General features: G+C 40.2%; 1 protein-coding gene across 4 annotated transcripts in view; it reads left to right on the top strand.

Moving 5' to 3' along the window:
• Positions 1-15,125, top strand: part of RPS6KA5 (ribosomal protein S6 kinase A5) — a 201,529-nt gene extending 186,404 nt beyond the window's left edge. For 3 of the 4 annotated variants that reach the window (XM_030929948.1, XM_030929950.1, XM_030929951.1), the window contains 3 exons: positions 10,230-10,389; positions 11,790-11,953; positions 13,271-15,125. In XM_030929948.1, coding sequence (XP_030785808.1) covers positions 10,230-10,389; positions 11,790-11,953; positions 13,271-13,519 — 573 coding nt within the window. In that variant the 3' untranslated portion in view covers positions 13,520-15,125. The remainder of the gene's footprint in view (positions 1-10,229; positions 10,390-11,789; positions 11,954-13,270) is intronic. The other variant, XM_030929949.1, reaches the window with a different exon arrangement.
• The last annotated feature ends 243 nt before the right edge of the window (positions 15,126-15,368 follow it).

The raw sequence follows: 15,368 nt of genomic DNA, 5'->3' as shown, positions 1-15,368 counted from the left end.
CTCCTTGGATTACAGATGGCCACCTGCTTGCTATGTCTGGACACAGCCTTTCCTTGGTCTGCACACTCACAAAGAGAAAGTGTCTGTCCCTTTAAGGATACTAATTCTCTTGGATCAGGGGCCTACCCATATAACCTCATTTAACCTTCGTTACCGCCGTAAAGGCCCTGGCTCCAAATACAGTCACATGGAGAGCTGGGGCTTCAACGTATGAATCCCCACGGGTGGGAGGAGAAGACGAACGTTCAGTCCACAGCACACAGTATTTAGAGAAAGTAGGATACGATATATAACATACCTGTGAGGTGTCATAAAATTTTGTTTAAAGTGTTTTGTTCTCAGGACTTTATTTTTTTATTATTTTTTTATTTTTTCCCAATATTTTATTTTGAAAATTTTAAAGCTAGAGAAAATGTGAGAGAATAGTACTATGAACATCTGACATTTTGCTGCATTTCCTTTTTCTTTCTAATTATTTCTAGTGTGCGTGCTGTCTCTGTATGTATGTGTATATGTATGTATGTAAGTATATATAATACGTATATACAGACATACATGTATATCTTTATGTAGATATAGAGCTATACCTTGCTATACCATTTGCAAACAATTTGCAGACACAAAGTTATCCTAAACAGTTACTTTTTTTTTTTTTTTTTTTTTTTTTTTTTTTTTTTTTTTGAGACGGAGTCTCACTCTGTCTCCTGGGCTGGAGTGCAGTGGCCGGATCTCAGCTCACTACAAGCTCCATCTGCCGGGTTTACGCCATTCTCCTGCCTCAGCCTCTCGAATAGCTGGGACTACAGGCGCCCACCACCTCGCCCGGCTAGTTTTTTTGTATTTTTTAGTAGAGATGGGGTTTCACCATGTTAGCCAGATGGTCTCGATCTCCTGACCTCGTGATCCGCCCGTCTCAGCCTCCCAAAGTGCTGGGATTACAGGCTTGAGCCACCGCGCCCAGCCTTAACAGATGTTTTTAGATAATCAACTAAAATTTTAAGAGCTTGGAACTGAGAGGATCCTAAAGTTTGTTTAATTCTACCTCTTCCAGAAAAGGGATCTTTTCTATTATCACCAATTTCCTCTTCAGTACTTCCAAAGTTGGAAAGTTAGTTTTTTCACCCAACAACCTGTTGCATTATTACATGCCAGAAAGCAAGAAAACTTTATTTATAAAGATTGGTTACTTTTTCCTTTTTTTTTTTTTTTTTTTTTTGAGACAAGATCCTGCTCTGTTGCCCAGGCTGAAGGGCAGTTGCACGTTCATGGCTCACTGCAGCCTCTACCTCCCAGGCTGAGGTGATCCTCTTGCTTCTGTCTCCCGAGTAGCTGGGATTACAGGCACACACCACCATATCCAGCTAATTTTTGTATTTTTTTGTAGAGGTGGGGTTTTGCCATGTTGCCCAGGCTGGTCTCAAACTCCTGGGCTCAAACAGTCTGCCCACCTCAGCCTCCCAAAGTTCTGGGATTGCGGGTGTGAGCCACCGTTCCCTGCCCTGCTTTCTTATATTTAGCCACAACTATACCTGTTAAGAAGTGGGGCAGGACAAAGAAGTGGAGCAGACTTTAGCAAACTATTTGGCAGTATCTACTGAACATATGCAGACCAAATAACCCAGCAATTCCAATTCAAGAATATATCCAACAGAAATATGTGTATTTCTGTAACAAAGACATGGATAAGAAGATATATAACAGCATGATTCAAAATTCCCCACACTGGAAACAACCCAATGTTCATCAACAATAGAAGGATATTTTAAAGAGAGGATGCTGGGAAAACAGTGCAGTAGGAAGCACCAGGAATCTGTCTCACCACCAACTGCAGTGGCAGAATCTCTCTGACGTAACTATTTTGGAACTCTGAAGTCCATTGAAAGTTTTCAGCTTCCAGGGAAAGGCTTGGACAGTAAAGTGCGTTAATTTTGGTCAATTTTAGCTCTTAGCACAGTATAGGTTGAGTATCGCTTATTTGAAATGCTTGGGACCAGAGGTATTTTGGATTTCGGATTTCTTTGAATTGCGGCATATTTACAGAATATGTACTGGTTGAGCGTCCCTAATCTGAAAATCCAAAATGCAAAGTGCTCCGGTGAGCATTTCCATTGAGTATGTTAGCGCTCAAAAAGTTTGTTTTGGGAACATTTTGGATTTCGGATTTATGGGTTAGGGATGCTCAACTTATAGCAGCCACCCATTCCCGACCCTCAACCCTGTAGCAGACAGCCATGCACATATTGCTAAAACAACCTACACACAGCTTGTGGGAGCCAGGATGGGCAAAAAGGACCTTGTCCTCCAAATGTAGAGGATCTGTGATCTGAATTGCTGTAATTGCTGCTTCTCATTATAGAGGTGCAAAGAAGCAGTGGTCATTGTTGTGCCTGCCACCATTCCTGCAAGCCCCTCCTCCTCCTCCTCCTCTGGATGAAGTGATATCCAGGAGTACTTAAAGGACCAGTCCACCTTTTTCCTTTCTTCATTTTTTCTCCTTTTTCCCTTTGGAAGCCAGATATTCAGTACTCATACATTCCAAAGCAACTGCTTATACACGGAAAATTAGAAAGCTACCAAGCATGCCCAGGCAAAGCTGCAGGCTCATCAAAGACCTGAGAAGACCTTGAGTTTATACTTCATGCTGATCCTCAGCACAGAGACAGCCTATAACAATCAAAAAACAAAAAGCAATAAACAAAAGCAAATTAAAAAAAAAAAAAAGCAAGCAAACCCTCAGGAAGAATGAGAATTTTGATTCCCAGAGATATCACATCATTAAGTTCAAGGTCCCACTTTCACAAGAATCACAAGGTATATAAAGAAACAGGAAAGTATGGCCCACTCAAAGGAAAAAATAACAGAAACTGTTCCTGAAAAAGACCTCGCGATAAATTCGCCTAGACAAAGTCTTAAAACAACTGTGTTAAAGACATCGAAAGACCTAAAGGAGTATGTGGAGAACATCAAGACAAAATGTATGAACAAAAATGGAAATAACAGTAAAGAGATAGAAAACCCGAAAAGAAAATGAAAAGGAATTCTGGAGCTGAAAAGTACAGTAACTGAAATGAAAAATTCAGTAGAGCGTTTCAGAGGCAGATTTGGCAGGCAGAAGAAGGAATCAGTGAAATTGAAGTTAGGACAATTAAAATTATTGAGTGTGAGGAACAGACAGAAAAATGAAAAAAGCGAACAGAGCCTAAGGGACCGTAGGATGCCATCAAGAGGATCAATGTATGCACTGTCAGAGGTTGAGAAGGAGAAGAGAAAAAAAGGGACAGAGAGAATATTGGAAGAAGTATTCTATTGGAAATTAGTTTTGGTGGAAAACTTTCCAATTTTGATTAAAGACAATATAAACATCTAAGAAACTCAACAAACTTCAAGTAAGACTAACTGAAAGAGACCCACACTGAAACACATTATAATGAAATGCCTGTAATCCCAGCACTTTGGGTGGCCATGGTGGGCTGCTCACTTGAGGTCGGGAGTTCAAGACCACCTTGGCCAACATGGTGAAACCCCATCTCTACTAAAGATTTACAAATTAGCCAGGTGTGGTGGTGCATGCCTGTAATCCCAGCTACTCGGGAGGCTGAGGCAGGAGACGCACTTGAACCTGGGAGGCAGAGGTTGCAGTGAGCTGAGATCATGACAGAGTGGGTGACAGAGTGAGACTCTGTCTCAAAAAAAAAAAATAGAACCTTCATAGCAACAAGAGAAAAGGGATCCACACATGCAAGTGATCTTCAGTTAGATCATCAGCAGATTTCTCATCAGAAAGTTTGGAGACCAGAAGGCAGTGGAGTGATACATTCAAAGCACTAAAAGGAAAAAAAAAAAAACTGTCAACCAAGAATCCTATCTCTGACAAAGCTGTCCTTCAAAGGTGAAGGAGAAGTTAAGATATTTCTAGATCCATAAAAAGCTGAGGGAGTGCATTACTTCATTACCACTAACGCCACCCTGTAAGAAATGCTCAAGGGAGTCCTGCAAGCTGACAAGAAAGGACACTAGACAGTTAATTCAAAGCCTTGTGAAGAAATAAAGATGTTAATAAAGGTAAATACATGGCCAGTTGTAAAGAGCTAGCATTATTGTGACAACATTTTATAACTTCACTTTTTGTTTTCTGCGTGACATAAGAGACGAATGCGTTTAAAAGAATTATCAGTTTGTTTTGGGGCACACGATGTAAAAAGATGTAGTTTTGTAACATAAACAACCAAAAGAAGTTGGGTAGAACTGTTAGAGGAGCAGAGGTTTTTATACATTATTAAAGTTAAACTGATATAAATTCAAGTTAGAGTGTTATAACTTTAGGATGCTAAATGTAATCCCTTGGAAACCACAAAGAAAATAGCTATAGAATGTATACAGAAAGAAAAGAGGAATTTAAATGTTTTATTACAAAAAAATAAACATAAAAGGAGGCGATAATGCAGAATACGAAGGACAAAAAAGCCGTCGAGTATACAGAAAACAAATAGCAAAATGACAGAAGTTAGTTCCTTTTTATCAGGAATTACTTTAAATGCAAATGGATTAAACTTGAATCAAAGGACAAAGATTGGTAGAATGGATTTCAAAACATGATTAACCATATGCTGTCTGCAAAAGAATCACTTTAGATCCAAAGACACAAATAGATTGAAAGCGAAAATATGGGAAAAGATATTCTGTGCAAATAGTAACCAAAAGAGAACAAGGCTGTGTGCAGTGGCTCATGCCTGTAATCCCAACACTTTGAGAGGCAAAGACAGGCGGGTCGCGTGAGGTCAGAAGTTCGAGACCAGCCCAGCCAACATGGTGAATCCCCGTCTCTACTAAAAATACAAAACTTATCCAGGCTTGGCGGTGTGTGCCTGTAATCCCAGCTACTCAAGGGGCTGAGGCAGGAGAATCACTTGAACTCAGGAGGCAGAGGTTGCAGTGAGTCAAGATTGTGCCATTGCACTCTGGCCTGGGTGACAAGAGCAAAAGTCCGTCTCAGAAACAAACAAACAAAAAGGAGATCAGGAGTGGCCACACTAAAATAGCTCACTGCAACCTCTGCCTCCTAGGTTCAGGCAATTCTCATGCCTCAGCCTCCCAAGTAGCTGGGATTATAGGCGCATACCGTGACACCCAGCTAATTTTTGTATTTTTAGCAGAGACGGGGTTTCGCCATATTGGCCACAGTGGTGTCAAACTCCTGGCCTCAAGCAATCTGCCCACCTCAGCCTCCCAAAGTGCTGGGATTACAGGCATGAGCCACCACTCCCAGCCACCAAATAGACTTTAAATCAAAAAAGTTTATAAGAGGCTGGGCGTGGTGGCTCACAGCTGTAATCCCAGCACTTTGGAAGCTGAGGCAGGAGGATCACTTGAGCCCAGGAGTTTGAGACTAGCCTGGACAACATAATGAGACCTCATTTCTACAAAATATTTAAAAATTAGCCAGATATAGTAGCATGTGCGTATAGTCCCAGATACTCAGAAGGCTGAGGTGGAAGGATCTCTCGAGCTTGGGGAAGTCACAGCTGCAGTGAGTCATGATTATGCCACTGCACTCTGACCTTGGCAACAGAGTGAGACCTTGTCTCAAAAAAAAAGAAAAAGTTTACAAAAGACAAAGAGGGTCACAGGGTCCTCATATATTAATAAAATATCCAATTCAACAGGAAGACACAACAATTACAAACACTTGTGCACCTAATGACAGACCAGTAAAGTACATGATGCAAAAACTGACAGAACTGAAGGGAGAAGTAGACAGTCCTGTAATAATTATTGGAGACTTCAATACCCCACTCTCAATAATGGATAAAACAGCCAGACAGAAGATAAGTAAGCAAATAGAGGACTTAACCAACTAGATCTGATGGACACATACAGAGTTAAAATGTGGAAGCAATCTGAGTTTCCATGGATAGATGATAGACAAGCAAAATGTGCTGTATACATACACTGGAATACTATTCAGCCTTGAAAAGGGAGGAAATTCTCACATATACAACAAGATTATTATTAAGGATATTATGCTAAAGAAGGAAGCCAGTTAGAAAAAGACAAATACCGTATGTTCAGAAAAGATACTTAGGGTGTTCGAAATCATAGAGACAGAAAGTAAAATGGTGGTTGCCGGGGTTGTGGGGGAAAGGAGAATGGGGAGTTAGTATTTAATGGGTATAGAGTTTTAGTTTTACAAGATGAAAAGAGTTCTAGAGATGGATGGTGATGATGAAGATACTTAATACCGTTGAACTATACACTTAAAAATGGTTAACATGGTACATTTTGTTAAGTGCATTTTAACACAATGAAAACTTAGGAGTGGAGAGAAAGATATTCTATTCTGTGTTCCCCGGAAAGTGAAATCTGAAGCTAATACTTATGTCATATTATGTTATTAAAGAGCATAATCCCAAGGTACAGGGGTGAGGAAAAGAGAGCAGAGCACGTACTACTGGGCTGGCCACGTGTCGTCACCAAGTGCAGTTGATCACTTGAGCTCATGGAACAGACCTCTGAGCAGAGCCAGGAAGCATGAGTTCTGTAAGTGGATCCTGCACCCATAGAATCTAGATACGGGGGACCTGGACCCATCAGCCATTGGTTCCGCACAGCTCTCAGAGACAGCACCCCGACCCCCGAGGTATTATCCTGAGCCAGCTGGTATCTTTGCTGAGTCTGTCATGTTCTACAGGCCAGCTGCACTTAAGTGAACCATCTGTCAACCAGACTCACCAGTTGATCATAGGGAACCTCCTTCAGTGAGGCCATAGTGTGAGTTAAGGAAGAAGTGTTATTGCAACCAAGACAGGTGACATGCATGTAAGCATCTCATTTACTCATGCCTTCTGGACTCATGCCCAGGGCAGATTCTGAGTGTGCCATTTCCATAATGCATTGGTTTGTTGCTGTACCTACCTGACTTGGTGAATCAAGGCATCTGCTGATCTTAACACATGATGCACTGCTCTTGGGATTGCATGTTGAGGCACTCAGAGCCTGCCAGGATCTGGTAACATCTTAGGAGCTGTTATTTGGAGAATAATTCTCTGCCCCAGAAGGCCCCACCTTGCAGCAGAATACTTCAGGTCTGCTCTGAGACACTGCTGTTGTGGCGGCGAGAGAGTCTCATCTTTCACAGATACCTGTAGTACAGTCAGAGCAACTGAATCCTATGGCTTAAGTAGCATCCTGCTAATTGACAGGATTGGACCTATAACAAAAGCCTATGCTAGGCCCCACTTGAAACAGGTAGCCTTCCGAGTCACTTGATAAATTTCTTAGAGCAGTATTCTCAAGTGCAACGTATGCTACCTCCAAAATGCAAAAAAGCCCACTAAGTTCTATTCCTATTTCTTAGTGGTACAAGGTACAGTAGGTTGTCTTTTAGAGGAGGATGTTTCATTATGCCCCTGACCACTGAAGTCCTAGTTTTCTGCTCTGCAAAATAAGAATTATATCATTCCACTTCTGGGGAATGAGGAAAATACCCTATAATGATACCTAATCGCATTAACAGGACTAACTTTGCTCTGCTTTCCTTTCTTTCCTTCACTATAGATATTAGAAGAGCTTTTGTTCCATGTTTGGGGAGGTAAACTTGCAGCTAGAAAGGCAAGACGTAGGGAAACTACATTCTATTCAATGGCAAGTGTCAGGGAAATAGGATTCTAGAAACTTAGGGAAAAGGAGTGGAATTCCTGGCATCTGAGGAAAGACTGGGGGATCTGGAACACATGTGACGCAAGTTCCACAGACTCATCAGAGCTATCGTTTGGTGGCATCCCTCTGTTTAATCAAGACCACAGTACAGTCTCTATCATATCACTGTCTTAAGTATTCTCAAAGAGTTCTTACTCATTCAGGAAATAAGCATGGGATAGCAAATTCTGGCACTATGCAAGGTTCAGGGATACAGTGATACATAAGACGTAGTTCTGCTTCTAGGGAGCTCATGGTTTAGCAATGTGACAGTTGTATTGAGTTACCCCACAAAGTGATAGCGCATCTACAGGTGTGCACACCAGTTCAGTGGCTGTTAGATAGCTCTGTGGATACAGGAGTGGAGGATAAGATCATGAAGAAAGGATTCTTTCCATAGAGGGGAAGCCTTAAGAGACAAACTTGTTAACAATTTGCTGAGCACCTACTATGTGCCAGGCACAATACTAGGTATGTTACATGTATAATTTCATATAATCTTATAATATCACTTGTTACTTTTACCCACGAGGAAATGGTCTTAAGAGAAGTTCTTGAATTTGCCCATCCCAAAGCTAATAATTGACAAAGCAGTTGTTTGCAGCCAGGTGTGACCCTAATGCTCATTTCCCCTGCTTCTGTGCCACATGTCTTCTCTCTGCAGTAGAGGACTGCAGAGTTCCCAGTTACCCAAACTGGGTAACTGGGTTACACTCTAGCCACTCTAGGATGCATGGGACTTTGCCAGCTAAGGAAAGAAAATGGCATTTTAAGGAGACCAAACAGCATGTGGAAAGTCCCAGAGCCCCGAGAACTGTTGGTGGGAACGCAGGATTGGAATATGGGGAACTGCAGAAGCTGAGGCTGAAAAAGCTGAAAAAGAGAAGCAAGAGTCAGAGACTGAAGGAAGCCAGTGAAGGGATTTGGATAGGGGAATGCTGTAAGATTTAAGTTGCATGACTGTTACTCTGGTGTCTGCATGAAGGGTACAGGAGGGAAGAAGTCAGGTGAGGGGCAGGTGGAGGCATGGCATCAGTTATGAGACTCCAGTTAATCTTGGACAGTTACTGCCAGCCTGTGGACTGGCTCACTCAGACCTAGTCGTAGCCTGCCTTCAAGCTACATCAAGGATTTAGGGAGTTTTGTCTGCCTTCTACAGATGTTCTGACATTGCCCTTCTTAGAGCAATTAATCTTCCTCGTTAGGTTGCTCCAAATTAGAAACCGAGGTTCTTTTTCCATGTCTTCTCTTTTCAAACTCTGTGCATTCTCATGCATGTAGTTTTTATTCTTCTCAGGCACAATTTTCTATTTCAGAAAATCTAAATTTGTCCAAAGCCTTCTAGTCTCTTGTAACCTTGGAGGTGTCAAGTTTCTCTTCCTTCTGCATCTGGGTCTTATTCCTGTCTTCTCCATCCTTCTTACTCATGTTTTGTTTATTACCTACCTTATTGGATCTCCTGGTTGTCCTTTTTATGTTATTTTTATTAGCCTGTCTAGGAGTTTCCATCTTTTCTGAAGAGCCAGTGTGTAAGAGCTGTTTCACCATCTTGCCATTGTGAGGGTGAGCCTACTTGTCAGACATGTGACCAGAAAAGGTGGCATATTGTTTCTAGACCACCAGAGCATCATGTGGCTTCCATGTCTCCTAATTAGGGCTGGAGCTGACACTCAGCTTCCCTTCTGTGTCCCCTCCTAAGTGCCATGATGAACACGCTTCCCTCAGCCCAGGCTCCTGCTGACACCACTTCTCCCTTCTCACACTGTCCGGTGGGGCCACCTTTTGGTCCTCTCTGGTCCACACCCAGACACAGCTACTTAACACCACCCAACCCACCACCATTGATAACCAACCCGCCATCTCTGCAAGACTGAAAGTCAGTGAGCAGAGAGAAACTCCCCCAAGAATTTTAAAGGATCACTTTCCTAAGATCCAATCTCTGCTACAAAGATAAGCCTTGGCTTGTTTGTTATTCTGTTAACTTTTTAAAGGGGAAAATCTTAAACATAGATTTCAAACATATGGCTACAATGAAAACAGGTGGCTGTAGATAATTCACTGTATTTAAGACAACAGTGAGAAAAATAAAATAAAAACGGGTAATTACAGATCAAATAGGAAGGCCTATATAAAGTTTTTCAAGTCCTTAACCATAGTTACATGTCCTGGGGAAAGGATGGTGGAAATGGAATAGAAAAACATAGTTATTAAGGAGTTCTGCTGTCTCTCTATTTTCTGTTAACATCAATACAATCTTTTCTGAAGCAGTTGGATTATCCTTTTTTCTTCTTATTGCTTTGAATATAGTTATAAATGTGATTTTAAATCTTTATATCATAATAAGCCATGCCACTGGTTTACAAGTCTTTGAGATGTATTCACTGCCTCAGTGATAGAAGTCACGTAATCTTTAAACTCAATCATGCTAATTGTAGCAGTTGGTAAATTACGCCAATTACGTTCCTATTAGGATTATTAGCGCGGCTTTAACGGATCTGGGTAGTCATTCTGTTTTGTTACTTTTTCCCTGATAGTACACAATGTTGTCAGGACAGGTTCCCTTCCAATCTCATGACCGAAGTTTGACGTGTACCAGCGCAGTGGAAATCATGAAGAAAATTAAAAAGGGAGATTTCTCCTTTGAAGGAGAAGCCTGGAAGAATGTATCCCAAGAGGCTAAAGATTTGATCCAAGGTAAGAATCTAATGAAATTTTACATTTTATATGATGTGTAGTGATTGAAGTAGAATCATGCCCATTACACGTACATTTGTATGTCAATTACTCAAGGAATCCATGTGTATTCTAACAGGCTCCCAGGCTATTCTCTCCAGCCTTGTCTTTTTATCAGAACATTCTCTTTAGTAATGGTCTCCACATTTCTAACATGAGCTAGCACTTGGCTTCCACTGGCATCTCAGTCAAATACATCTAAAACAAACTGATACTTTTTGACTGTCCTTTCCCCCCAACACGCTCCTCCTCCTGTCTTTCATCCTGTCAGCAGTGGCACTGCTAAGAAGCCAGATCACCAAAACAGAAACCTAGGCGTCCTCCTGGATACCTGCACCTGCCTTGCCCTCCGCAGCCAGTCACAGAGTTCTACAGATTCAGCAGCACTTGTAGCGGTCCCTTCCTTCCCATTCACATGTCGTTACCTTTGTTCTCGTCACCGTTTCTCTCCCCAAATCCTGCAGCATCCTTTCACCTTGCCTCACTTCCTCTGACTTAAGCTGTTCATCATCTATCAATAGAGGGACTTTTCTAGAATCCAAATGTGATTATGCCTCTTTTCTGCTGGAAATCCTTTGGAGACTCTCTGTTTGCTTTAGGTCAGACTCCTTAGCCTAGCATTTAACATTCAAAGCCCCTCATGACCTGGTCCTGTCTGCCTTTGCTTCCTTCTCACCCCAGCTCTGCCGTTGCAGAATATTTGAATTCCTCAGATGTACTGAGCTTTCAGATCCCTCCGTGTCTTTACACACTCTTCTTAATCCTCTTCCCTAGCCACTTCTCCTTATCCTACAGGACTCATCTCCTAGAAGCCTTCCAGGACACCCTCACTCCCCAGGCTACACTCTCCCTGGGGCCTGCTAAAACACTGTGCCTATGTATCTTGCTATTGCACTTGTCCCTGATGTTATAATAGCTGGGGTTTTGCCTATGTGTCTTCTAATAATAGCTCTTCTCTGCATCTCCATCTCCATATCTCTAGTGCCTTACTGCACTCCCTGACTTATAGAAGATGGCCAGTAAATGTTTGGTACATGGATGAAGTAGATCTGTGTGCTTTTTGCTCATTTGGAGCTTACCAGGTCACCATTGGGAGTCTTTGTTTTGGGTGTTTATTTTCTCCTGATTGAAAAGCCACTTCGCCTGCAGCTTCCTAGAAATAGACTATTGTGACTTTATCATTAGAATCCAGTATTTACAAAAGAATTTAAATGAATAGGAGAATCTAATTATTTTTGTAGGAGATTAAAGCTATATATGTTCACCATGTCATGTGAACATAACTGAGATTTATTTCAGAGTTTATTTTTAAACCATGTTTAAAATGACAAATCATAAAATAAGACTATCTGTTCCCACAGGACTTCTCACAGTTGATCCAAACAAAAGACTTAAAATGTCTGGCTTGAGGTACAATGAATGGCTTCAAGATGGCAGTCAGCTGTCCTCCAATCCTCTGATGACTCCGGATATTCTAGGATCTTCAGGAGCTGCCGTGCATACCTGTGTGAAAGCAACCTTCCACGTAAGGCCCTGTGCTCTGTACATGTTGGACGGTTTGAGTAGGAATCATAATCAAACGTTCTTACTCCGTAGCCTCAGATGCGTTTTCTTTGTTTCGCATTTGAAATAATATGTGTCCTTTCACTTTTAGGAATGTTTTTATAAATTGCTTCGTGGTTATAAACACTTTATGACAAAAAGTGCACAGGGGACCAGAGTCACTGCTAACCCACAAAATACGTATTTAATTTTTAGAATGACCTTATGAGATGAGATAATAGAACTTTTTCCTCTCAAATAGACTAAATCATTTTCTTTAAAAACCATAGTAAACATTAGGAACTAAGGCATATTTGAACTAAGGCATTTTTTCCCATTCATTCCACAACCATTTAGTACATCACACATTCTTAAAACTGGGAGGGATATGAAGTAAGTTCATTGGTATTAAGTATAGATTGTATGTTTGAAAGACTGAGACTATTTGGTAGAAACTGTGGATTATGCATATTTGTGCCAAGCAGATGCAAGTGTATTAAGGTAATTCATGTAAAGTATAGTATAAGATGAGTTAGGGAGACAGAAAGTCACCTTCAAAGGGGTTATTTTGAGAAAGGAGAAGGGATAGGGATAGCGCCGCTTCAGCAGCAGAAATGGATTTAAAAAGTAATAACTAGGAAATGTTGAGACAGTAAAGAGATTAACTGCAAGAATTTCTATCAGATGATTCAAATCTTCTCAGTGACATAGGTTGCAAAGTGACAACTACAAGTTGTAACTGCAGCATTGTCCAAGCCTAGGCTAAGGAGAGTGAAGACAGGCTGCAGGAGGAGGAAGCCAGGGCGAGGCTGTAGAGCTGTGCTTCTCTGTGCGTGTAAGTGTCCAGTATATACCCAAATGACATTGAATGGGAATGAAGAGCAAAGACTCATAATGCATCCAGTCTGCTTGCATTGGGACTTGGTGTTCAGAATTTTAAATCTTAGACACAGAACCATTAAAAGTAATGGGAGTAGTTTGATTACTGATGGTCTTCAGGAATTTCCAGTCAATTGTTTCGTATTAAGATGTAGTACTAACTTCTTCAAAAGATTTATTAGAATTGTGACTCTCAGACAACCTAGCTAGTTTGATTTAAACAGAGCCCTCAGAAATTTTTTCCCAGGAACTTCTCCACCCTGCCAATAGGCTTAGATACAAAGGTTTTAAGAGCTTTGTTCCCTTAAAACAACTTGGGGCTGCAGTTGCCAATGGAAAGTTGTCTTCTGCTGTAAGTCGTAACTGCTAGGAAAACTTCAGTACTTTTACCTTCACAGGGGTTCCCTTTTTTCTCTCCTAGGCCTTTAACAAATACAAGAGAGAGGGATTTTGCCTTCAGAATGTCGATAAGGCCCCTTTGGCTAAGAGAAGAAAAATGAAAAAGACTAGCACCAGTACCGAGACGCGCAGCAGTTCCAGTGAGAGTTCCCATTCTTCTTCCTCTCATTCTCACGGTAAAACTACACCCACCAAGACACTGCAGCCCAGCAATCCTGCTGACAGCAATAACCCGGAGACCCTCTTCCAGTTCTCGGACTCAGTAGCTTAGGCATGGTAGGAGTGTGTCAGTGATCCATTGCACCTTTATTCCCTCAGCATATGCCTGAGGTGATCTTTTATGCTTTTAAAAATGTTTCCCGTTGGTCTCATTGGAATCTGCCTCCTAATGATTTTTTTCAGGAAAACCTGTTTGGTTATCCTCATCCAAAAGCACTGGACAGAGAATGTTACTGTGAATAGGGCACATATTACTTTTTAGCAAGCTAGCATGATGCCAACAAGACTATTATTGAAAGAGCAAAGGTTCCTGTAAATTTAACTAGGGCTAGATTTGAGCTGCTTGCAGAATAAGTCACAGGTTTTCCAGATGTCTGCTGACAAGAAATGACTCATACTGTGATGATACCTTTTGCTTTGCCTTGTGGACAATGTGGGTTTTTGAAATTTGCACCCTTCAAACAGTGATTTATCAGAGAAAGGGGTCTGTTTTCAAAAAAGATTCTGTAATGAATTTTATGTATGGCATATACTTATTTCTTGAGAGAAGATTTTAACTTATTATTTTATTTTATGGTTACATATGATGATAACCTGCTATTGTTAATCTTTTTCTAAAAAGTGGAAAAAAAAAAAGATATAAGAACTCAAGGTCCCATACTCTATTCGGGATCCATCTGAGATGCATGCTAAGCTATGTGTATGTTTTTAATTTTGCACTGCTCTTTCCTGGCAATTTGTTTTAATGGTTATTGCAGAATATTAAGGTACATGTGTCTCTGTTTTAAGTAATATTGCACTTTATAAAAAAGTATGAATAAAGCAAACTATTTTATAAAGTGCACTGTTTAAAGCATTTGCACTGTATTTTTGCCATTTATTTTCATTTTCTACTTTAAATTTGTCCTCACATCCCTCTTCTACTTTGTATGCAACAAGTAGAATGGGGCATGTTGTGTAATGTAGTCAGCCTCTTATGCACCAATGTGAGGAAAACCTAAAGGGAAATTATACTAAACACTGTGCTTCATATTTGTACACTGTGTTGTACTACAGTGAGGAATTTCCTCCTGTGGTCATATATTATGTACATAATATTTTAGAATCATACCTATGACTTCTTTGGAAATTTTTCTGTTAAATTTTAAATCCAGAAAGCATATTTTATAAACTTACGCAGAGCACTTTTATTGCTCAAAAGTTCTGAATTCATACAGAAAACAAGTACTATGTGATGAAAACATTTCATTAAAAGATTGCTGCATTTAAAAATACAATTAATTCATTCCCTATGCAAAAAAAAAAAAAAAAGTGATAGGATTTGTATGTTATATTTTCTTTTAAAGCCATCATGTGAAATGTCAGGACTGAGAAAAGTGATTTTTTTTTGCTTTGTTTACAGGAATCATGCTTAAAGAGATATGCCCAACATGTTTATTTTATAGTTTTTGTTAATGATAACCTTTTGAGCATTAGTTTGGAATTTGGATATGATATTTATTTATTCCTTTCTTGAGGTTATAGCAGCATTAATTTCAACCAGTTATGAATACTAAAAAATACTGCACTCTATGTAATAGTAGTATATTTATTACTAAATCAATGTATATATTAATAGCACAGGCAAAAAATGGCAAATATTAAAATATTTTCAAAATGTTATATTATCCTGTTCACATTTTTGTCCACAGTGGTTATTGGGAATAATATTTTATACTTTTTGCCGGCCCAAATGACTACATAATATTGAGTTAATGAAAGTTTCGTACTCTCAGCTTTCAGATATTCCTAGTAATTATGGGAAATTTTGTGTGAATTATTACCAAACTATTGCTAATTCACAAAATGTGATTCCATCAGGCACAGATCTCTAGTAATCAAGAAAATGACCATACTTATAA

Source organism: Rhinopithecus roxellana, chromosome 5 (genome assembly GCF_007565055.1).
Source record: "Rhinopithecus roxellana isolate Shanxi Qingling chromosome 5, ASM756505v1, whole genome shotgun sequence".
Taxonomy (NCBI): Eukaryota; Metazoa; Chordata; class Mammalia; order Primates; family Cercopithecidae; genus Rhinopithecus; species Rhinopithecus roxellana.
This window is presented reverse-complemented; position numbering and strand designations above follow the sequence as displayed.